This window comes from Bactrocera tryoni, chromosome 5 (assembly GCF_016617805.1).
Source record: "Bactrocera tryoni isolate S06 chromosome 5, CSIRO_BtryS06_freeze2, whole genome shotgun sequence".
Taxonomy (NCBI): Eukaryota; Metazoa; Arthropoda; class Insecta; order Diptera; family Tephritidae; genus Bactrocera; species Bactrocera tryoni.
Genome location: NC_052503.1, coordinates 62,969,154 through 62,994,345, shown reverse-complemented (window position 1 = coordinate 62,994,345; position 25,192 = coordinate 62,969,154). Strand labels below are relative to the sequence as shown.

At 38.2% G+C, this 25,192-nt stretch overlaps 1 protein-coding gene across 2 annotated transcripts in view; it reads right to left on the bottom strand.

Annotated features, from left to right (window-relative positions):
- LOC120777402 overlaps window positions 1-25,192 on the bottom strand; it is a 235,534-nt gene that overhangs the window by 47,392 nt on the left and 162,950 nt on the right. For both annotated transcript variants that reach the window (XM_040108701.1, XM_040108700.1), the window contains one exon: window positions 12,279-12,502. In XM_040108701.1, coding sequence (XP_039964635.1) covers window positions 12,279-12,502 — 224 coding nt within the window. The remainder of the gene's footprint in view (window positions 1-12,278; window positions 12,503-25,192) is intronic.

The window sequence follows — 25,192 nt, the reverse complement described above, 5'->3', positions numbered from 1 at the left end:
CAGACTAGACACCGGCTTTCGATAGACAGAATGAGAAAAATGGCGGTTCGTCAAGCTGAATGGTGAAAGGCTGATGAATGGTAGAGACTCGGGAGCATTCACTGGCTGACTCAGAATTGAAGTTTTTACCATATACTCCTTTGCTTAGCCTAACCACAAGGTCTGTCTCGAAAGAAACAGGACTGTTAAAAAAACAACAAAAAATTAATATTTTTCAAAAGTTATATTTTTTTATTCAAAGTAGTTTCCTTGTGCTTCGATACAGCGTTTAGCCCAGTCAATTAGCATTTCAAATGAGTGTTTAAGGTCATTTTTCGGAATGCTCTTGAGAATATCGGTCGTCGTCTTTTGGATAACTGAAATGTCCTGAAACCAGCGTCCTTTCATGGGCAAATGAAGTTTTCCAAATAGGTAAAAATCACAGGGTGCCAGATCAGGTGAGTAGGGTGAGTGATTAATGGTTAATATGGAGTTTTTTGTCACAAAATCAGTGACAAGCGTCGACCGATGACACGGCGCATTATCGTGCAACAGGCGCCAGGACCCTGCCTCACGGTATTGTGGTCGAGCACGACGAATGCGTGACAAAAGACGCTTCATAACACCAAGGTAAAACTCAGCATTAATCGTTTTGCCAAGTGGGATGAACTCTCGGTGTACAATACCCTCGGAATCGTAAAAACAAATCAACATTGCCTTTATTTTTGACTTCTGAAGACGACCGACTTCTGATCGTCACAGAGGTCCTCACGACCTTCTTGGAATCACTTAAACCACTCATGCACATTACTACTGGATAGACACTGATCACCATAAACTTTTTTCATAATTTGAAATGTTTCAGTAAACGTTTTCCCAAGTTTAAAACAAAATTTAATATTTGCTCTTTGTTCAAAATGCATTTTACGACCGATAACTTAAAGCTGCTGTCACTTTTTGATCGATAACATCGATTGTAGTTATCCAACTGTTTTAAAATTTTTACGAAATGTCAACAAGAAATCAAACTTTTTATTTCATATGCCCACCAATAGGTGGCGCCACCAGAAACAGTTATATTTAAAAAGTTCTGTTTCTTTTGCGAAAGATCTTGTAGAAACCTGCATTAGACGCGCAGCTCTATTACGCTTTGTCTGTTCTTGTAACAGTTCCGTTACTATAATGGAGTGAGAGCGAGAGCCTCTAATAATTCCACTAGTCGATCAGTGTTGGCGCTGATTCCCGATTCACAATTTTTTGTATTGGATCCGTCTACGCTTAGTGCGATATAAGAAACCTCTCCTTAATTGTTATACTCTTAGGTGCATATAAAGCAAAGAGCGAAGAGAAGCAGACGCTCTTATGTTTCACTCTTTAAGAAATCAGCAAGCAAAGCTTAGCAATCTTCGCTTTGTACTTTATATCGTTAAAGAGGTAATAAGAACATAATGCACAGAAGAACCAAGAATATCATTTTTTAGTTAATGCATAACAATTTCAAGAATACTTCTAATGTTTCTCATTGCAGATAGTCGTATTTCGAAACTAACGAAATCTATGATAGGGTTCTCAAACCGGTGTGAGGAATTTTGAAACAAAGTTCTCTTATCAAGACCTTAATAATTTAATTTTTTCTTTCTTTCCCTTCTCTCTTCCCCTTTCTCACTTCTATAGAGGTTGAGTGCGTGAATCTTTTAAATCTACTGATCACAGCAGCGAATAAAGTTCCTTCCTTATCTTTTGCACTCACTCTCTCTTTCTTTTCTCTTTCTACTTGTAGTTCTCTTTCTTCGATAGATGTTGACCGCGTGATTCAGCGAGTTGCTAGCAAACAGGAAACTATATATACATATATGTATCCGAACACACACAGAGAGTTGCATTTACGAAAATGAGAACGTAGAACGATTACAATCAGCATATTTGCGTGTTTAATTTGGCCAAAGTGTGAAAGGTGACAGCCGGTAAGCGGCCAGAATGTGCTTAAAACACAAAACTACAAGCCGTTAGATGCAGACAAACAAACACACCGTATGAGTTGCATGCGACAAGGGGGCACGAGCACGCAGAAAGTTTTAGTTTGATTAGGACATTAGAATATTTGAGTGGATAATTTAATCAAATTAATTACTTAACGCGCGCGCGACTTTTATGAGCACAATTTGCACAGCGCCGCTGCCTCGAGGCGAATAACAGAGCGGCAAAGGAGAGAGCAAAGGGGGAAATTGCTTTTCTGGTTTTAGTGTTGCCTGACGGCGCTGCGTGCCAAAAAGCTTGTGTAAAAGTGTGAGTGCATATTGTCGTTGCTGGTACCGTTTTCTTGTTTTTGTTACCTCAACCGCGCTGCTGCGCTCTGCCTGTTGCTGTCGCGCGTTGCCTCGAAAGTGCTGGCTGTTGGCAAATGGTGGCAAATATTAAGTCTATAATGAGCGTGTGGCAAGGCAAGTATGCGGAAATTTGGTGCTGGCAACTTTTGTTATTGTTGTTGACATTCCTACACTACTGTATAACACATGCATGTGTGTATATGTGTGTGTTTGCTTAATCTGCTTCAACTATTTAGCAGCGATTGCTGCAGGCGCCCAAAACTACGAACACACGCCGCTTAGCTTCCATGCTGGCGCTTGAACAATCACGCACACATCCACACACTTATGATCGTATGGAAGTATGCGTGTGCGTTTGGGCCTGCATGTGGCATTGCATGGCGTATGAGTGACATTTTATTTAGTGCTTGTGTAAATAAATGCGGTCGTCTAGCAAATTTGTGGCGCGTTGAATTTTCGTGGCAGTTTATTTTGCGCACAACTGATGGATGGTGTTAGTTGTTTTGGCATATTTCAAGTCTTATCCGTTGGTATTAATTTTCGGTTTTTATTTTGTAATTTTTTCTTTGTTTTTGTTGGCATGATGTTTTGTTGCTTGCATTTCTCCATGTTTTTTTTTTTTTACCATCACCAAATGTTGTACGAAATAAAATAGGCTTATTCACCTAATGGTTGTTTTTAGCACTTAGAACGATTAGTGGTATTATATTATAATTTCTGTTATTACAAAATTTTTCGTGCAAGTACTTGATTTTGCTCGATTTGTTCGTATGTCCACTAAATGCCAAAGTGGATCGATATGAATAATATGTTTGAGGACTGGAGTACTGAATTGGATAGTAATCTATGTAAAATTTCTTGAAGATATCTTGTCAAATTAAGAAAATGTTTAATACAAGATTGCTATAATGGTCCGATCCAAACAATATGTTGAGAGATTACACCTTTGCTTTAAAATATAAAATACACTAAACTTCGTGCATTTATCTTGTCAAATGAAAAAGTTTCAAAAAAATTTTGATTTTGATCGGTGGGTCGGTTGGTTGGAGCTATGTATATGCTATAATGGTGTGATATCAGTGGTTCCGAAAACTGAGTAGAAAATTTCATTTCGATGTCTTAAAACTTTAAGAGTTAATTCGCATATACATATACTAATATAAAACAAGAAAAAAAATTAACTTCAGCTGCCCGAAGCTGATATACCCTTCACAGGTGCATCTCATTTAGAAACTATGTGTTCAGTTTATATGGAAGCTATATGCTATAGTAATCCGATCTGAACAAGTTTTTCGAAGATAATATTATTACCTTAAGCAGCAATTCATGTCAAATTTCGTGAACATACCACGTCAAATGCGAAAGTTTCCCATACAAGCCCTTGATTCCAATCGTTCGATTTGTATGGCAGCTATATGCTATAGTCAACCGATCTGAACAATTTCTTCGGAGATTACATTGTTGCTTTAGAAAATAATCTATACCCAATTTCGTGAATATATCTTGTCAAACGCGAAAGTTTTCCATACAAGAACTTTTTTCCGATCGTTCAGTTTGTATGGCAACTATATGCTATAGCTAACCGATCTAAACAATTTCTTCGGAGATTACATTGTTGCCTTCGAAAATAATCTATTCCAAATTTTGTGAATTTATCTTGACAAATGCAAAAGTTTTCCATACAAGCCCTTGATTCTGATCATTCAGTTTGTATGACAGCTATATGCTATAGTTAACCGATCTGAACAATTTCTTCGGAGATTACATAGTTGCCTTAGAAAATAATATATACCAAATTTTGTGAATATATCTTGTCAAATTCCGATAGATCAGTTTGTATGGCAGCTGTATGCTATAGTTAACCGATCTGAACAATTTCTTCAAATATTACTCTTTTGCATTAGAAAATAACATATGTCAAATTTTGTGAATATATCTTGTCAAATGTGAAAGTTGTCCATACAAGAACTTGATTCCGATCGTTCAGTTTGTATGGCAGCTATATGCTATAGTTAACCGATCTAAACAATTTCTTCGAAAATTACATTATTGCCTTAGAAAATAACATATACCAAATTTCGTGAATATATCTCGTCAACTGTGAAAGTTTTTCATACAAGAACTTGATTCCGATCGTTCAGTTTATATGGCAGCTATGTGCTATAGTTAACCGATCTGAACAATTTCTTCAAATATTACTCTCTTGCATTAGAAAATAATCTATACCAAATTTCGTGAATATATCTTGTCAAATGTGAAAGTTTTCCATACAAGCATTTGATTCCGATCGTTCATTTTGTATGGCAGCTATATGTTATAGTGGTCCGATATCGGCAGTGCCGACAAATAAGCAGCTTCTTGAAGAGAAAATGACGTTTGCAAAATTTCAAAACGATATCTTAAAAACTGAGGGACTCGTTCGTATATATACAGACAGACGGATGGACGGACGGACAGATAGACAGACGGACATGGATAAATCGACTCAGCTCAACATACTGATCATTTATATATGTATATACTTTATAGGCTCTCCGACGCTTCTTTCTGGGTGTTACAAACTTCATGACCAACTTAAAACCCTGTTCAGGGTATAATTATTTCTTTATAGGCTCTCCAATATTTGCTTGCTTGTAAGCGTTACAGACTTCATAGTTTGAGTGTCTGTTTGACTGTACTTAAGGTTCTTGGTACACCGAGCTGCTTGTGTATCTGGTCAAAATTAGACTATCGTCACAACTACAGAATGAACTGAAGCTTTATTCGCTCTTGCAAAGTTCTAAGAAGATCTTTCGTTCTCGAGCCAAATTTTGTTTAGCGATGAGAGCCATTTCTGGCTCGATGGGTATGTAAACAAGAAAATTGCCGCGTTTCGGTCGAAGAGTTATGTGAAAAATTGAAGAGCTTCCATTTCATTCAGAGAAACAACGGTTTAGTGCGGCTTGTGGCCCGGTGAAAATATCGGTTAATATATTTCAAAAACAAAGCCGGTGAGAACGTAACCATCTTAGATTGAAGCTCGTGATCTCATTTGGTTTCAAGAAGATGGCATCACTTCACACACATCGCATCAATCAATGGATCAATGGATTTATTGAGAGAACACTTTGGTGTGCAGATAATTTCACGTTTTGGGCCGGTCGATTGGCGATCAAGATTGTGTGATATCACACCGTTAGAGTTTTCCCTAGGGGGATATGCAGACAATCCCGCTTCGTTTCAGGTCTTGGAGACGTGTTATTCGCTAGTTACCAATCGAAATGTTTGAACAAATCATCGAAAATTGTACTCAATGGATGGACCATCTGAGACGCAGCTGCGGACAACATTTGAAAAAGATTATTAGAATAAATGTGACGTTTCTGAGTTTTTTTTTTTAATTAGAAAACCTCGAATGGAATATAAACTTTTAAGGCAATGTCAACAAAACTCGGTGAAAACATTGCAAGTTGAAGTTTCAGGATAATATCCCATACTCCAGCGATGTAGGTAACACATATGAGAAATAGATCAAAAATTAAACCGTGTTCAACACTACCTATTTGACAAAACTTCATTTCATAAATTACCATTCGATTTAATTCCTTTAAGTCACCTCATACTAATATCGTTATGTAAGATGACATTTAGAGTGTTTGTTTTCTTTTTGAATAGATAGGATGGTGCAGAAAGCCTTTGGTGATGAGGCTATGTCTAAAAAAAATGTTTACAAGTGGTATAGTGAGTTCCAAGCCGGCCGTGAACGTGTCGAAGACGAAGAGCGTCCAGGGCGACCATCAACCTTAACCGACGAAGCTCACGTTCAACAAATGAAAGATTTGGTGTTGAAAAACCGCCGCTTAACAATTAGAGACCTTGCTGATGAAGTTGGCATATCGAAAGGCTCAGCCAATACCATTTGGAAGGATGTTTTGGGTTTCAAGCGCGTCAAATCTCGACTGGTACCGAAAACATTGAATTTTTGGAAAAAAGGCGTCACGTTGAAGTGTGTGAAACGATGCTTTCCGACTACCAGGGTGTCATGAAACGCATTACAATTAGCGATGAGACTTGGATCTATGCTTACGACCCCGAAACAACCGATCAATGGAGCGAATATCGTGCCAAAAGAGAGCCGAGACCAAAAAATTGCGCCAAAGTCGCTCAAAAATCAAGGTCATGTTGACTGTTTTCTTCGATTATCGTGGTGTTGTGCATTATGAATTCCTTCCAACCGGTCAAGCAGTCAACAAGGAATATTATTTGCACGTTATGCGTCGTTTGCGTAACGCTATCCGCCTAAAAAAGGCCGGAATTGTGGAAAGACAATTCTTGGTTTTACACCACGATAATGCAACCATCCCATACTGCCCTCGTAATTCGTGATCATTTCGCCAAAAACTCAACCCATATCGTTCCGCAACCACCGTATTACCTGATCTGGCGCCGTGCGACTTCTGGCTGTTCACCAAGCTCAAAAGACCGCTCCGGGGACACCGTTTTTATACGATAGAGGAGATTCAAGCCGCAGCGAAGACGGAACTGAAGGCCATCCCCGAAAATGACTACAACCACTGTTTCGAAGATTGGAAAATCCGTTGGCATAAGTGCATTGCATCTGGAGGAGATCACTTTGAAGGGGACGAAATTGATTTAGAAGAATAAATAAAGAATTTTCAAAATAAATACGTCACCTTATTTTTTGGGCACAGTAGTATGTGTTCTATGAAAATCACATCCATTTATAAGAACAAGTCTTCAATACAAGATGATCGAAATAATGTACCATTATCCAATAATAAGAAGTTTTGAGTAACAATAGCATTATTGTTGGATTACTCATCTAATATGGGAGGATAAGTTGAACAAGTCGCTATGTTAACTTAAAATATACTCTGACTAAACCAAAATAAAGGAGATCGCAGTGTGCGCTAAATTAAATTAAATTAAATTTGTTCAAACTGGTTTGCATTTTATGGTATATATGGAGCTTTGAGCTTGTGGAACATAAAGTTTTTGGAAATGCGCAAACTTTCTGGAGAGACTCAAGAGAAATCTGTCAGAAGCATTTATTTGCATATGTGCTGGCTTTAACACTTTGAGCCCCGCGTGTAGCACCGGTGGACATTTATGTTTTGACGATTTGGGACAATGGGACCACCCGTGGAAATTGGTGGATTTTCATTATGGGACAATGTGACCACCGGTCATTTTCAGCAATGGGAATAGCGGTCCTTCCTCTGCCGAATTTTGCTTACGATGAAGTAAAGAGTTGTGTGAAGTTTTGAAGAGCTCTAAATAATATTTGGAGATACAATGAGAGGTTATAGAGTTAGAATATGTATTTCGAAAGTTTTCAGGCACCAAAGCTCAGAAAGTATGCGTTACGATTTGGCGATGGAAGGGCCTGAAGAATGTATTTCCATGGAAATATCAAAGCAAAAGCCTTAGTTTCATTTGCAGTTTCGAATTTCTCTTAAGAAATGGCTGGGTCATTATCAACCCGAGCAAAATCTAGTGAAGGAAAAACCAAGATGAAGAAGATAAAAGACACTTAACCACAGAGTCTACTCATACACTTTCATATGTAAATAGCCTTCACCAAGCACATCGCTTTACCTCACTACGCTACTATAGACACGTCTCACCTGTTCGCCGAGGCTGTTTGTTTCTTTAGTTCATTGCTCTCTGCGTCTCGTGTTATTTGCGGTGATATTGCATTATTGAGTTGGCGAAATTCTTCAAAAAGCTTGACTTTCAAAACTCCCGGCGTAGACGCCCGCGTTGGCTTTTTAGCGCGGTTTAATAAAAGAAACACACACAACTACTTGCAACACATATATGTATGTGCATTTATGTTTAACATACATATATATGTAAGTTATGTGTTATATGTCCGTCTGTATTTATAACAGGTTATCTTCATTCACATGTAGATTAGACATTGTGTCCAAATGCACTGTGGCATGGTTGCAGTTTGACGCGTCGCGAGTACCGCGTACGTGCAAGTGGTTACGTGCCGCCAGTTTCTCTCTGGACGTGCCACCACCATTGATTTGGAAATCTCTACTACTGTAAAGTCAAGTACTTTTTGCCTCCTGACGCGCGAATATTGTATGCTCCAGTTATTTGGCTTCGCCATATACTTTATTTTTGTTTTTGTTTTGGTGAGTTATCACATCGCGAATGTGCTGATGCGCTTTTTGAGATCTCAAAAGTACTGCTCTGCACTCGGAGAAATTTGGGTGGAATATTTGTTGTTGTAAAGTCAACTATAAATAACTATAGTTGTGTAAAGCTTAAAGCCAGCGAAACAATTTTATAGACTACACCTGCAATGGACCTTATTACCCATGTATCTTGTTCAGTACCATCGATTTGGTTGAGTCTTCCTGAAAATCTCCTGCAAATTTTATATTCTCTAAATCTAAATTCCATAAAGCTTTGTTAAAGGTTTGGTCTCTACAAAGCACTCAAAACCGTTTGTTCTAATTAGTATGAGCCCCCATTAGCCCATATAGTTAGCTAATTTTTTCGGAGCGTATACAACAACTAGTTGCAGAATATGAAGATACTTGAAGATGGGTCATGATCATTTTTCTTGAAAATTCACGGTAATCCGTACCCATAAACTTTATAAGTTGCAGCTGCCTTTGGAACTAAACCTCTACGCAGATACATCCTCATCAGAAAATGTTGTTTTTAGTACCAAATATTTTGAATATCCATAACATGGGGTCAGTCCACGTCTCCGTGCAATTCAATCAGACCTCGCTATATTGACAACGGACTTGATTTCAATATTATCAATATTTCGTCTAGTCTTTCAAAGCGAAAATATAGTTTCTAGTCCTATAACTACCTCAAAAATTTGTTCCAAAGAGTTATGCTTTGATATAAAATCTTCTACTTTTTCCAACAGTAGAGTCGGACCATAAATGCTATATCCAGAAAAGATTCTGAGAAACTGCTCTGTCTTTTTTAGATAGCTTGGTTGGACTAATATTATGGTATTCGAGAGAAAGTTCAGGATGAACTTCTTTATCCTTACTAGACGGCTGAGTCAGACAATAAATACCAAGGACTTTGAGAGAAGAAGATAAAAAGTATAAGGTAAAGGGGAATTTAATAGGTATCAGAAGCAATCGTTTAAAACAGCAGTTAACAGTTACAAAAATGGTGTTCTTTGGCTGCCACGATACGCATTATTCGTCGACTTTTGGATGTAAATGAAGATAGAAACTTGCTGAACTAATTAGACTGTTGGAGCAGTAGCCAATTATGGTCGTAGAGGAATAAGTTCCTGACAAGTCCGGTCTATAAAAATAGAATAACATCATTTTCCGGCCACTAACCATCACATCGACGGGACACATCGGCAGAATAATAAAAAAAATATTATGTACCGTTTGTTAATGACGAATTATGACGATTTCGTTCGTGAAAGAGAACCTCTAGTTACATAATATATAGTCTGGCTTGGTCTATTGAATGAAACTATGCTGTTCTTGTGACAATTTTATAAGTCGAATTGGAATAAATCCCATAATAATATCTTTTGGAAATGTAGAGTTAAGGATTCGCCAAGGTTTACTTTAGCATAAGTACTGAAGAGTAGTGAACTATGGCGATATGCAACAAACTTGGTAGTCTCTACTTTTGTAAGTTTGAATAATACTACTGTGCCCAAAAATAAGGCGACATTTGAATTTAAACAGCGCGCGTCTAAAGATTTGGAGAATGATTATTTTTTTTTAGGTTGGTAGTACTGTCAGTTACATTTATGTCAAATTTCATGTCAAAATATTCTTTAGTGTTTGAGATACGTGTCGTTTGTGAGCTGCTAAAAGTGAGTTTTTCGTTTTTTGCGATGTCGAAATTTGTTGAGCAAAGAATTTGCATTAAATTTTGTTAACGGAATCAATTTTCTGCTGCGGACACATTGAGGATGGTGCAGAAAGCTTTTGGTGATGAGGCTATGTCTAAAAATAATGTTTACAAGTGGTATAGTGAGTTCCAAGCCGGCCGTGAACGTGTCAAAGACGAAGAGCGTCCAGGTCGACCATCAACCTCAACCGACGAGGCTCACGTTCAACAAATCAAAGATTTGGTGTTAAAAAACCGTCGATTAACAATTAGAGACCTTGTTGATGAAGTATATGGCATATAGCATATCGAAAGGCTCAGCCAATACCATTTTGAAGGATGTTTTGGACCTCAAGCGCGTCAAATCTCGACTGGTACCGAAAACATTGAATTTTTTGGAAAAAAGGCGTCGCGTTGAAGTGTGTGAAACGATGCTTTCCGACTACCAGCGTGTTATGAAACGCATTATAACTGGAAAAGAGACTTGGATCTATGCTTACGACCGCGAAACAACCGATCAATCGAGCGAATATCGTGCCAAAAGAGAGCCGAGACCAAAAAATCGCGCCAAAGTCGCTCAAAAATCAAGGTCATGTTGACTGTTTTCTTCGATTATAGTGGTGTTGTGCATTATGAATTCCTTCCAACCGGTCAAACAGTCAACAGGGAATATTATTTGAACGTTATGCGTCGTTTGCGTAACGCTATCCGCCTAAAAAGGCCGCAATTGTGGAAAGACAATTCTTGGTTTTTACACCACGATAATGCACCATTCCATACTGCCCTCGTAATTCGTGATCATTTCGCCAAAAACTCAACCCATATCGTTCCGCAACCACCGTATTCACCTGATCTGGCGCCGTGCGACTTCTGGCTGTTCACCAAGCTCAAAAGACCGCTCCGGGGACACCGTTTTTATACGATAGAGGAGATTCAAGCCGCAGCGAAGACGGAACTGAAGGCCATCCCGGAAAGTGGCTACAACCAGTGTTTCGAAGATTGGAAAATCCGTTGGCATAAGTGCATTGCATCGGGAGGGGATTACTTTGAGGGGGATGAAATTGATTTGGAAGAATAAATAAAGAATTTTCAAAATAAATCCAATCACCTTATTTTTTGGGCACAGTAGTATATGCAACATAAGCTGGAATTTTCAAATGTTTGTTTCAAATGTCGACGATGTTAAATGTCGTATAATCCGTTAGTTGGCGTTCTGGTCGTAGTTATAGGAAGCTATATAAATATTATGCAATTATAATCGCATTGACCTTATTACGCCACTTGAAGAATATTATTAATTCAAAAAACTTTGCTTCCGCTAGATGGCGCTGTTTCTCTTTTTATTTGGTTGATAAGGGAATGGTTGCCTTTTTCAAACTTTATAACTTAAAGAGGGTACATTAAGTGTGATACGAATATATATATACATATATATATATACTTATACATATATATAATACTTATAATATACTACTATATAATACTAATATATAATAAGGGATCTCGATGAAGAGCTGTGTCGTTTTATCCATGTTGATACATTTGTCTGTCTGTGATTATGTGATTACTCCATCGATTTTTGAGATATCCATGTGAAACATCTTTTTCTATCAAAGAAACAGGTCATTTCTCGGAACCGCCGAAATCGGTTCACTACAGCATATAGCTGCGATACAAACTGACCGTTCAAAATTAAGTTATTGAATGGAAAAGTTAGTTTTTTACATGATATTTTACCGAAATTTTGCATGGTTTATTGCCTAAGGCAACGCTACAATATCCGTTTAAAATATTCTGATCAGGTAACTATAACGTATAGCTATCATAAAGCGATCAAACTCTATACCTGTGGAAACGTTTTTAAGGCTATTTTAGCTTCTGTGCAACCGTTTTTCTGTTTTTCTGTTTTTTGTTTTTTAATATTTTTCTGTGCACTAACTAAATCCCTTCACACTTAGTGTGCCCCAACAGCCATTCATTTCACTTACTCCAAGCAACTGCAAGCACGTGCCTCCAATAAATATATGAATGTATGAGTATATCTGCAGGCAATTGGAGCGGCCGGCCCACACTCATGCTAATATTCACCTGAATAAAGTTGTAAGAAATTCACACACTCGCACTTACCTTCGGTGTGGCAACAGCGTGCGCTCCATCATAGACATACAAATGATCATTACAATCTAGTTGCAACATATCGAAGCGCAACATGAAACGTTGCAATATCGAATGCGTTTGGAATGTTATGATGCAATCCAGATTCCGTTCGTTCTGCGACCAAAGTACAGCACCGTCGATTTTGCGATAAAGTTGCTGCAGAAAGTGATTCTTGCACAGAGCTTGCATATAATCTGCAAAGAGATGAAGTAGGAAATATATAGTTTACGTATTATATATGAAATAGTTGAACAAGATTTATACGCTATATAAGAGAGGGGACAGGAGTGAAGAAAGCAGTAAGCTTAAAATGAGTTTTGTAGTACATAGCTTCTCGTTTGAGTAAAACGCGAGTAAGTGGCTTACGAGAATAGCGCCGTTGCACGCACGCACGAAACTAAAGTGAATGACTGTTGCACAAGCACTCGCACTAACACACATCCAAGTACGTGGGTAGTGGCAGTAAATCCGCGTGCGGCACTCCACCGCCTTGCTAATAGTCGAAAATCACAACTTAATGCTCGCAAATGGCCAAAAAGTGGTTGGCACATTTCGCAGGGCAGTTGATTTTACGGTTTTCTGACGCGCTTTGTGGCTGTGTGGACTCAGCAGTCGAGTGCATTAGAATTTTAATGGCGAATAAAAAATTCATTTACGCTGCGTTGGCGGAAAATTTGCACGCGAAATCACGCACATACCCACAAGCACATGCATAAGCAAAAGTTAAGACGCTTCCTGCGGGCGAATATATATAGCCTGGCAGCTTAAGCCGTGTGGTTTTAAGAAAAGGACGAGAAAAAGTATAAATAAGAGTTTGATAGGATATCGTAAGGTTCTGACAGCTAATGCAGATACGTTTTAAGGTTAGTATCGAGCTTGTACCGGTTCATATTTGGGAGCTATTGCAGCGCTTAGTGAGCAGAAAATTGTAGCTCGGCGAGGGCCAAATCCAAATTCTAGCCAACGTAATTTTTTAGCCTTGTTCTTCAGATAATACAACTTTTTCTGCTAGAAATTTGGTTCAAGTCGAACAAAAGTACAAAATAACTGTAACAAAGTCATAAGTAAGCTACATTATAAGTACCTGTATCGAGATTTCAATTCCTGGAAAACAAAGTCTATTAAGCCTCACAAAAACTTAAATTTTTATACTCTCGCAACAAAGTTGCTAAGGAGAGTATTATAGTTTTGTTCACATAACGGTTGTTTGTAAGTCCTAAAACTAAAAGAGTCAGATATAAGGTTATATATACCAAAGTGATCAGGGTGACGAGTAGAGTTGAAATCCGGATGTCTGTCTGTCCGTCCGTCCATGCAAGCTATAACTTGAGTAAAAATTGAGATATCATGATGAAACTTGGTACACGTATTTCTTGCCTCCATAAGAAGGTTAAGTTCGAAGATGGGCAAGACTGCCACGCCCACAAAATGGCGGAAACCGAAAACCTATAAAGTGTCATAACTAAGCATTAGGGGCATATTTGGACGTAATTTTTTTGGAAAAGTGGGCGTGGCCCCGCCCCTTACTAAGTTTTTTGTACATATCTCAGAAACTACTATAGCTATGTCAACCAAACTCTATAGAGTCGTTTCCTTCAGGCATTTCCATATACAGTTGAACAATGGAAGAAATCGGATAATAACCACGCCCCCCTCCCATACAAAGGTTATGTTGTAAATCACTAAAAGTGCGTTAACCGACTAACAGAAAACGTCAGAAACACTAAATTTTACGGAAGAAATGGCAGAAAGAAGCTGCAACCAGGCTTTTTTTTAAAAATTGAAAATGGGCGTGGCGTCGCCCACTTATGGACCAAAAACCATATCTCAGGAACTATGTACTTAACCGATTTCAATGAAATTCGGTATATAATATTTGGTTAACACCCTGATGACATGTACGAAATATGGGTGAAATCGGTTCACAACCACGCCTTCTTCCAATATAACGCTATTTTGAATTCCATCTGATGCCTTCTCTGTATAATATATATGTACATTAGGAACCAATGATGATAGCGGAATAAAACTTTACACAAATACGGTATTTGAAAAATATGTAAATGACGGATAATGAAATCTCGATTATCACTTTATCATGCGAGAGTATAAAATGTTCGGTGACACCCGAACTTAGCCCTTCCTTTCTTGTCTTATTTTCTTTTCGGCTTCTGGGAAATAAGAACATTTTTCTTTATTGGAGATTATGGCCGTGATTTCGGAAAAAATGCTTTTCTTGCTCAAGAAATTGCAGTTGGTCTTCCCGATGAATTTGGTATTTATTTGCAACTTCCATTTTAAGGCGTTACAGTTAAAATTTGCAAAAGATTTTTTTTCTTAATGTATGTACATATATTTAAGAATACACACTGAAAATTTCATGTCGTTCCGGCGAATCTTTTTGAAGTTACACGCTAATTTGAGAAGGCGTTTCATGCTACTTCGAAGTACAAGGCGTTTTTCTCAAAATCATGTTTTCAAAGAAACCGATAATTCTCGATTTTATCAAGAAATTTTATTTTGCTTAATTATTCGATTAACTATTAGATTTAACATTACTTGGACGAAATATGTTTGGTTTTTTAATTTTCGAGGATCCGGATCAGAGATTTAGTGGTCACCGCAAAACGTCTTTTCTGAGATTAGCTCCCGGAGATCAGCTGTAGCTCTTTTCCAAAGAAATATTTTGACTACCACTAAGCCTTAAAACACAGTTAAAATATCCAATTATATATGTTTTGGATGAATAAATTTAAAAGTTTTCTCAAAAAAAATTCTGGATAATTTGATTTTTTAATTATAAGACTAGTGCTTATTATTTTCCTCGCTTCCTAGTGATATACGGTGTTAAAATTTTTTCCAGTTAGCATAAGTAAAAGGGAAATAGTTGGACTGTGGGTGATCTTCCGTCATCATATCATTTCAGGACATTCTTTGCAAAAAAAAACATGGCTGTTATATGCCCTTCCGTCGTCAAAATGTGATCGGTGTATTGACATTTAGTTAGTCCCATACATCTTTGTGTGCACTGTTACTGGGCTTCATCCATCAAGTGGTTGCAGCGCCACCCAGTTTCAGTTTCTGGAAGATAATGACTGAAATTTTCCTTCGCCTTACGCATAAGCCTGAAACTGGTCTCGTGCACTCAAAATGAATTTTCTTAATGGGAAATACTAAATACTGTGCCCAAAAAATAAGGTGATTGGATTTATTTTGAAAATTCTTTATTTATTCTTCCAAATCAATTTCATCCTCTTCAAGGTAATTGAAGATTCAATGCACTTATGCCAACGGATTTTCCAATCTTCGAAACACTGGTTGTAGTCACTTTCCGGGATGGCCTTCAGTTCCGTCTTCGCTGGTGGCTTGGTGAACAGCCAGAAGTCGCACGGCGCCAGGTGAATACGGTGGTTGCCGAACGGTATGGGTTGAGTTTTTGGCGAAATGATCACGAATTACGAGGGCAGTATGGGATGGTGCATTATCGTGGTGAAAAAACCAAGAATTGTCTTTCCACAATTCCGGCCTTTTTCGGCGGATAGCGTTACGCAAACGACGCATAACGTTCAAATAATATTCCTTGTTGACTGTTTGACCGGTTGGAAGGAATTCATAATGCACAAAACCACGATAATCGAAGAAAACAGTCAACATGGCCTTGATTTTTGAGCGACTTTGGCGCGATTTTTGTGGCCTCGGCTCTCGTTTGGCACGATATTCGCTCGATTGATCGGTTGTTTCGGGGTCGTAAGCATAGATTTAAGTTATAATGTGTTTCATGACACCCTGGTAGTCGGAAAGCATCGTTTCACACACTTCAACGCTACGCCTTTTTTCCAAAAAATTCATTGTTTTCAGTACCAGTCGAGATTTGACGCGCTTGAGGCCCAAAACATCCTTCAAAATGGTATTAGCTGAACCTTTCGATATGCCATATGCCATATGCTTCATCAGCAAGGTCTCTAATTGTTAATCGACGGTTTTTCAACACCAAATCTTTGATTTGTTGAACGTGAGCTTCGTCGGTTGAGGTCGATGGTCGCCCTGGACGCTCTTCGTCTTCGACACGTTCACGGCCGGCTTGGAACTCACTATACCACTTGTAAAAATTTTTTTTAGACATAGCCTCATCACCAAAGGCTTTCTGCACCATCCTCAACATATCCGCAGCAGAAAATTGATTCCGTTAACAAAATTTAATGCAAATTCTTTGCTCAACAAATTTCGACATCGCAAAAAACGAAAAACTCACTTTTAGCAGCTCACAAAACGACACGTATCTCAAACACTAATGAATATTTTGACATGAAATTTGACATAAATGTGACTGACAGTACTACCAACCTAAAAAAAAAATAATTCTCCGGATCCTTCGACGCGCGCAGTTTAAATTCAAATGTCACCTTATTTTTTGGGCACAGTAGTATACGTAGTGTTTCGTATATCGTCCTCGTATTATCATTAGAATGAGGAAAGCTGTTCTAAGGAACTTCGCATGTTGAGTTGTACTATATCAAAAATAAATGTCTATTCTGATCGCTAACCTTAATGAATATATAAAATGGTCCCCAAAGTATAATAATACATATTTTATATAATTTTACGAATATCTCTGAATCCACTACAAGTCATTTAGATTCGCTAAGACCGTGGAGAATTAATATATTTATGTACATAAATTTAACGATTCAGGGTGTCAATAATAGTACAATTACGACTTTCCATTAGAATAGCATGATTTGATTAACCCTTTCTCAAACAAATTAAAACTTTAGCACAGCAAAATTACTTCTCCTTAAATACTCTACAAAATTATTGGGAAAAATTTACGTTTGTGCTTATCTAGCAAAGCCAAAGGCATTTGTTAGTTTTGTGGGCGGATGTGCAGCAGCCAGGGACACGGGTTAAATGCCGGAAGAGCGTAAATGAGTATACAGGGTTTGTTCGGAAAGTAATAGGACTGATTTTCTTCCGCCGCGACTGTACTTCGAAGCGCGCACGCACCGACTGCATTCGATAGAGGGGTTCCTATCTAACGAACTAGGGGCTGGTTAGTTGTCTCCGAGCACCAGGAGAGCCAGAACAAACATTTCTGCGCGACGTGTTTCTCTGAGTGGTGCAAGCCAAAATGCAGCGTTCGTTAGAGCAGAGCTACGCAATTAAATTCTGTGTGAAGCTCCACCATGAATTTGTTCCTCCTGGACAAATCGTCAACGCCAAGTTGTACGTGGAAGTTGCACCACGACAACGCCCAGCATGCACTTGGCTCTCAAAACTATTCCGGAAAATGCCTTTCGTGACGCCTTTAAAAGTGCTTGGAAATCGCGCAGGCAGCGCTGCATCGACACAGAAGGAGCCTATTTTGAAAGTTTGTAAAGAATTGTAAAAAATCGTTTCAAAAATTTTTTTAAATCGACTCAGTCTTATTACTTTCCGGACAAACCCTGTAGGTAAGAAGCGCTCCCAAAAATCATTGCAGCTTTTTGCGAAATTTTCCCTCTAATTTCGAAATGTCGTGTTTGCCTAATGATTGCATTGAAGCGGGTGCATTGTGGAGGGTGTGAGGAAAGTGGGTGGCGCACATATGAGCAGGTTGAAAATTCACGTAACGGTGAAGGTTTGTGTGGGTTGCATTCGACTCCGTCGCCTTCTACGTGGTCGTTAATACTAAATGCTAAATGAAAATTGTTAATTATAACGACGATAAGAACGGAAATTTGAGAGAAAATTTTGGTGTGGAATATTAAATAAGGTTATCTGTTTCGAAATGTTTGTATGTGCTTGACTTTTTGGCAGTTGGCATGAAATTAAGTAAGATTTTGTACTCTTTTAAGAATTGTAACCAAAATGTTGTCAGCTAAAGAGACCTAACAATGTTGTTATAAAAGAGACTGACATATTTAAAAGAATCTCAAGCTCTTTAAACTAATCTGGCTCCGCATTCTCTGACGAACTGAACTTGGATTAGTATTTTTGTAGAATTTTTTTTTAAATGAATGCCTCATAGCGACTGCCGAACTTAAGTGATTAGCGTATAGTACGAATATTATTGTCCTTGTTTTCAACCTATTTCAAATATATTTATGAGGGATTAATGTGTTACTATACGAGGGCTGCTATATATATTCTGGCCTAGGGCAACACTAAGTATTGCCAGGTGCAATCTGACATTTCCATTGGAAAGTTTGACATTTTTTAGCAACATCACTCAGAACGTTTTGTCATTTAATCGTGAAATGTTTTATTTACAGGGAATTAAAAAATTCATCTCGGCCAAAAAATGGAATTAACTCGTGAACATTTTCGTGCGATCATTTTTCACAACTTTCGACGTGGATTATCACGACAAGAGTGCATCGATGAACTAAAATCTTTGTATGGCTATAAAGCACCATCCTATAGCACTGTGAAAAACTGGTACAACGAATTCAATCGTGGCCGACGCTCGCTCAAAGACGAATTCCGTGAAGGTCATCCAAAAACAGCCGTTGTGCCAGAAAACATCGATGCCGTACGTGAACTGATAATGCAAGACCGTCATGTAACATACCTTCAGATAGAGGCATGCCTATGCATTTCTCCCACCAGCATACATTCATTCGATATTGCATGAACACCTGGCCGTAAAAAGGTTTGTTCTCGTTGGATCCCGCACAATTTGACAATCGCTCAAAAAAAGGCTCTTGTGGATTGGTGTAAAGAAATGCTGAAAAAATACGATCGCGGTGCTTCAAAAGACGTTTATAAGATCGTCACAGCTGACGAATCATGGATCTATGCGTATGAGCCCGAAACAAAACAGCAATCGACAAAAAAAAAATTGAAAATAAAAAAACATTTTCGTTGATAAATATGCCTATTTACATTATTAGGTCAGAAATATATATAGCAACCCACGTATAATACGCTCTATTGAGCTCTTTTAAACTAAGCATAGCTCTTATCTTTCTATCGCAATAATATTAACAGTTTGGTATTTTAGTATATACTGCTCAGATTCAAGGTATAAACAAAAAAATTTCGAGAAACTTTAGAATGCTCAGACTCATCTTCTTTGTTTTACTGAAATTACGACCAAAGCAAGACTTTTTTGATTTTGAAAAGAATTTAGTTGTCTAGTTTAACTAGTATTTTGCTGAGCTATAGTATGTGAAAATATGTGTCGGCCTTCCTGAGAGACGTTGAACTTTTACTTAACTTATTGTTGAAGTAGCTGTTTGTCTTTAGATTTAATACTTCTGAATGTTTTTTGGTAGATAGCCTTCGGAACCGGTCAGGGCTTCAGTCAAGTCTGAGGGAGTGGACACCCTGCGAATCCAAAATATTCTTCAAGTTGTTTCAAGAATTTCTTCTCTTAACCATACATGTACTTTGGAAGATCCGAGAATGATTGAACGCTACACTCAATGAGATCTTCTAGTATTCAACCAGACTTTCGATAAATAATGAAATTTCTTTTCTCTATAGAGCGTATTGTGTTAAAGATTAAAACCCACCGTCAACAAATTGATTGGACCATATCAGTGTGGCTTCAGGCCTCGAAAATCAACAACTGACCAGATATTTAATATGTGCCAAATCTTAGAAAATACCCGTGAAAAGAGAAACGACACTCACCACCTGTTCGACGATTTCAAAGCTGCTTTTGACAGCACGAAAAGAGGCTGCCTTTATGCTAAATTTGGTAACCTTGCAAACTAATACAACTGTACAAACAGACTTTGAGCAATATTAAAAGCTCCGTCAGCATCGGGAAGAACCTCTCCGAGCCGTTCGATACAAAACGAGGTTTAAGACAAAGCGATTCCCTATCGTGCAACTTCTTCAATCTACTCCTGGTGAAAATAAATCGAGCTGTAGAGCTGAATAGAGGAGGTAAACTCGTTTATAAGAGCAGGCGTACGCCAAAATCATTGACCTCAACAACAGCGTCATTAGTTCTGCTTTCTACATACTGGATATAGAAGTGTACCAAATGGGTCTGGTAGTGAATGAATGACAAAATATCTCTTGTCCTCAAACAAACAGTCGTCGCACTCGCGACTTGGCGCCCACGTCACTGTGGACAGTCATGACTACGAAGTTGTAGATAATTTCGTCTATCTTGGAACCAGTCTTAACTGAGTACTGAGTAGGCAATTGAGAAGTTAAGTCCTCTCTCGACGAACAAAAACAAAACTCTATAAGTCACTCATCATACCTGTTCTGCTATATGGTGCGGAGGCTTAGACGATGACAACATCTGACGAGTCGGCGTTACGAGTTTTTGAGAGAAACATTCTGTAGGTGATTTATGGTCCTTTGCGCATTGACAACGGAGAATACCGCGGCAGATGGAACAATGAGCTGTGCGAGAAATACGACAACATTGACGTAGTTCAGCGAATTAAGAGATAGGGTAGGGATAGGATAGGCTACGCTGGCTAAGCCATGTCGTCCGTATGGATGAAAATAGTCAAGCTCTGAGTGTATTTGACGCAGTACCCGCCGAGTGAAGCAAAGGATGACCTCCACTCCATTGGAAAGACCAGGTGGAGAAAGATCAAGCTACACTTGTAATCTCAAATTGGCGACAAACAACGAAAAAAAAGAATGTCTTGAAAAGAAGAGAGAGTTTAAGGAAATACTGAACTCCTTACCTCCATTATAATTTCGGAAAACTGAAATATCTCAAAAATAAATTTGAATTACTGCCGAGTAAATAAGAAACTTTTATTGACTGCCCTTTATGGTACTTTTCAATTTTCTTTTTGCTAACCCACTTTTCACATCTGGCTTTTGTTATGTCAAATTCCTGCGACATTGCCAAAAATGGGTATAAGACTGGGAATAAGATGCTCTGTACATATTCTTAGATGTTCTCTTCATGCGAACATGCAGTGCTGACACTTTTATTAATTTTGTCTTACACTTCGTCGATAGATTTGTTGACATTTTTGCCAATCATCAACACAAAAAGTGAGAGAACTTTTACCCAAATTTTTTAAATTATTTCCTTTCTTTTTTTTATTTTTCTGGCTCATACAAAATGCATAGAAATAGCGATGGCTAATTTTGCGCTGCTTCCCGAATTTAAGCGCATCATTAAACTTTTGTCACTTCTCAAATACCAGCAGCGAAAATAATAATGAAGGAACCCGAAAGTGAAGAATGGAATCGAAGGAAAAGTCAAACATAGATTTGCAAAGTAAAAAGAAGATGAATTGATTGAGTGCTCGAGGACAATGTGAGCCTAAGTTGAGGTGTGAGACAGCGGCTGCGAAGGAAGTGAAAAAGATGGATGAACGAGTGCTATAGGAGAGAGGGTGAACTAGGAGAGTGCATGGGATGGATATTGTGAGATTTGGAAGCGTTCGAATAGAAGCTCTTTGCTAAAGTTGGCGGGTGTAGAACACAGCTAATTCCTCATAACGGGCGTGTGAGTGAGTGGGTTGAAAACTTTGCTAAGTACAAAAATTGCTTGGTTTGCCGACGGCAAAGTATGACGAGCAAATCTTGTTCAACTTTTTAAATATGATTTCTGTCAACGCAGACATTTAAAGTGATATCGCATTGTGTGAGTGTGCACGAGAGATCGTGAGATGGAGTTGAAAATGAAAGGAGAGTAACGAGTTTAAGGGGTGTTAGTGGTATTTATTAGGCAGCGAAAGTTTTAAGTAAATCTCAGAGACAAGCAAGTAGTCAACGACAGACACCGCGGTGACAGAGACAACGGCAGGCCCAAAGCTACTTGCGGCAAGAATGGAACTAAATTGCTGGAAAGTAAATACTTGGGTAGCAAAGCAGAAAGTTTGCTAACTTCCGATTTTTCAATTGTTGGCATTTAATATGTCACTGCGGCGTATTTAACGCAAGCCACTTTGAGTGGGAGACAGACAGATAAACGCGCACAAGCAAATACACAACAAACACATACAAATGCTGCTGTATATTACTCGAGTAGAACATTTAGTTGCACTGCTTGAAATGCTGCAGAAACTTTTTGAAAAAAAAAAATAATAAAAAAACGAATTCAAAATAAAATTAAAATTTTAATAAGTATTTTTTGTGTTAATTTGCCATCACTCTCAATAATGCTGCTGCGTTGGCGAGACAACGCGAGCGCGCGCTCTTTTGAGTTATTAGTGTGGCTCGTGGGTCTCATTATGAATGTCATTTAAGCAATTAACGCCATAGCGACTACCTCGGGGCAACTTGCTTTCATAACAGCTGTGAAGATTGACGCAGACATTTCGTTGAGGGAAAGTTTGCGTAATATTCAAATTAAAATAAAATATAGCATTAGTAGCTGCTTTCTGTAAGACTGTGCACCAGCTTTCAGCCTCTTTCAAAATGGGACTAGAGAGCACAGAGGTTCAGAAGAGATTTAATATTTTCGATGTTGGGTTTCTGCCTCCCTGAGCATTGTGTTACTTCAACAACTCCAAATTGTTGTGGTCTTAAAGCATGCGCTCGATTTCATGATCAACCACACGCTGTTGTTCATTGTCTGAAGATGTGGCTAGTAAGATGGCCATTCCACAGATGATGTGAAGTTAGAAAAATTACTTATGCGTGTTTCTATATATTAATGCACAGAGGCATGTCTCGATGAAATGGCCCACTACATGCACGAGGATGTCACTGTGCCCAAAAAATAAGGTGACATTTGAATTTAAATTGCGCGCGTCGAAGGATTCGGAGAATTATTTTTTTTAGGTTGGTAGTACTGTCAGTCACATTTATGTTAAATCTCATGTCAAAATATTCAGTAGTGTTTGAGATACGTGTCGTTTTGTGAGCTGCTAAAAGGAAGGTTTTTCGTTTTTTGCGATTTTGAAATTTGTTGAGCAAAGAATTTGTATTAAATTTTGTTTACGGAATCAATTTTCTGCTGCGGATACATTGAGAATGGTGCAGAAAGCCTTTGGTGATGAGGCTATGTCTAAAAAAAATGTTTGCAAGTGGTATAGTGAGTTCCAAGCGTGAACGTGTCGAAGACGAAGAGCGTCCAGGGCGACCATCAACCTCAACCGACGAAGTTCACGTTCAACAAATCAAAGATTTGGTGTTGAAAAACCATCGATTAACAATTAGAGACCTTGCTGATGAAGTTGGCATATCGAATGGCTCAGCCAATACCATTTTTAAGGATGTTTTGGGCCTCAAGCGCGTCAAATCTCGACTGGTAGCGAAAACATTGGATTTTTTGGAAAAAAGGCGTCGCGTTGAAGTGTGTGAAACGATGCTTTCCGACTACCTGGGTGTCATAAAACGCATTATAACTGGCGATGAGACTTGGATCTATGCTTACGACCCCGAAACAACCGATCAGTCGAGTGAATATCGTGCCAAAAGAGAGCCGAGACCAAAAAAATCGCGCCAAAGTCGCTCAAAAATCAAGGTCCTGTTGACTGTTTTCTTCGATTATCGTGGTGTTGTGCATGAATTCCTTCCAACCGGTAAAACAGTCAACAAGGAATATTATTTGAACGTTATGCGTCGTTTGCGTAACGCTATCCACCTAAAAAGGCCGGAATTGTGGAAAGACAATTCTTGGTTTTTACACCACGATAATGCACCATCCCGTACTGCCCTCGTAATTCGTGATTATTTCGCCAAAAACTCAACCCATATCGTTCCGTAGCCACCGTATTCACCTGATCTGGCGCCGTGCGACTTCTGGCTGTTCACCAAGCTATAAGGACCGCTGCGGGGACACCGTTTTTATACGATAGAGGAGATTCAAGCCGCAAGAAGAAAAAAGTGCCTACAACCACTGTTTCGAAGATTGGAAAATCCGTTGACATAAGTGCATTGCATCGGGAGGGGATTACTTTGAAGGGGATGAAATTGATTTGGAAGAATAAATAAAGAATTTTCAAAATAAATACAATGTCACCTTATTTTTAGGGCACAGTTTATGGATTGATATATGATTCACGAAAAGCAAAGTAGTTTTGATACCACTATAAGTTGAGGTCTAGACCATAACCCATTACAAATTTTGACGACGGGGCTTGATAACTGACCTCAGAAGCCTCTACGGCCCATTTATTATTATTCTGGGGTTAAGGATCTGCGCCGAATATCTGAATGGAAAAGGCTTAGAAATGAAAAGCGAATTTTAAAAGTCATTAAGACTGGGGAAACATAAAGCAAATTGCTCAAATCTTGAGCCCCTTTTTGATGAAAACTGCGACAATTATAAATGAGTGAAAAGTTAGAAATTGAAAGAGTCTTAGCTCTAACTCGGTATATTTAAAAAAGCTGTAAAGCGGTCATAAGAACTGTGAAAAAAATATTTACACATCAACATATTCTAACAGTGGCGGAAAAAGGAAGAAAATATTTATGTAATGGATAAGAATATGTTTCTTCTTGTAGTTAGTAACAAAGGCTACAAACTCGGAACTAGAGCTTAAGTCAGAAGAGGATTTTAAAATAAGAACTAAGTTTAATATTATCTTACTTATTTTTATTTTGATTTATCTTTGGTTTTATTTCTGGAGTGCAGTGCTACACTTTCTTATTTTCCCAGAAGGAGAGACAGCTCGAATGAATTTTAATTTTTTCAACTCACATTTCAAGCCTTTTACACTTCAAAACTTTCTACATTGTTTCTATTTCCGAAATTTTCTCTGCTCAAAATTTCATAAAGCTTCTTTTGAAGCAAACTTTCGGCAACTTAAAACCACTTTGTCAACTACTTACGAAATTGCCAACTTCCTAGAAAAACACAAAACGAAATAAATAACTAAAGCGCCTAAAACTGTGCAATGTAGAATGCGAATGGTATTAAAGCGATTTTTTGGGTATTTTTTTCGCACTGTATTTCTAAAACAAAGATTATTTTACTCAGATATAATTAGACACGTCCGTCTAATGCCGTAAAATAATAACCA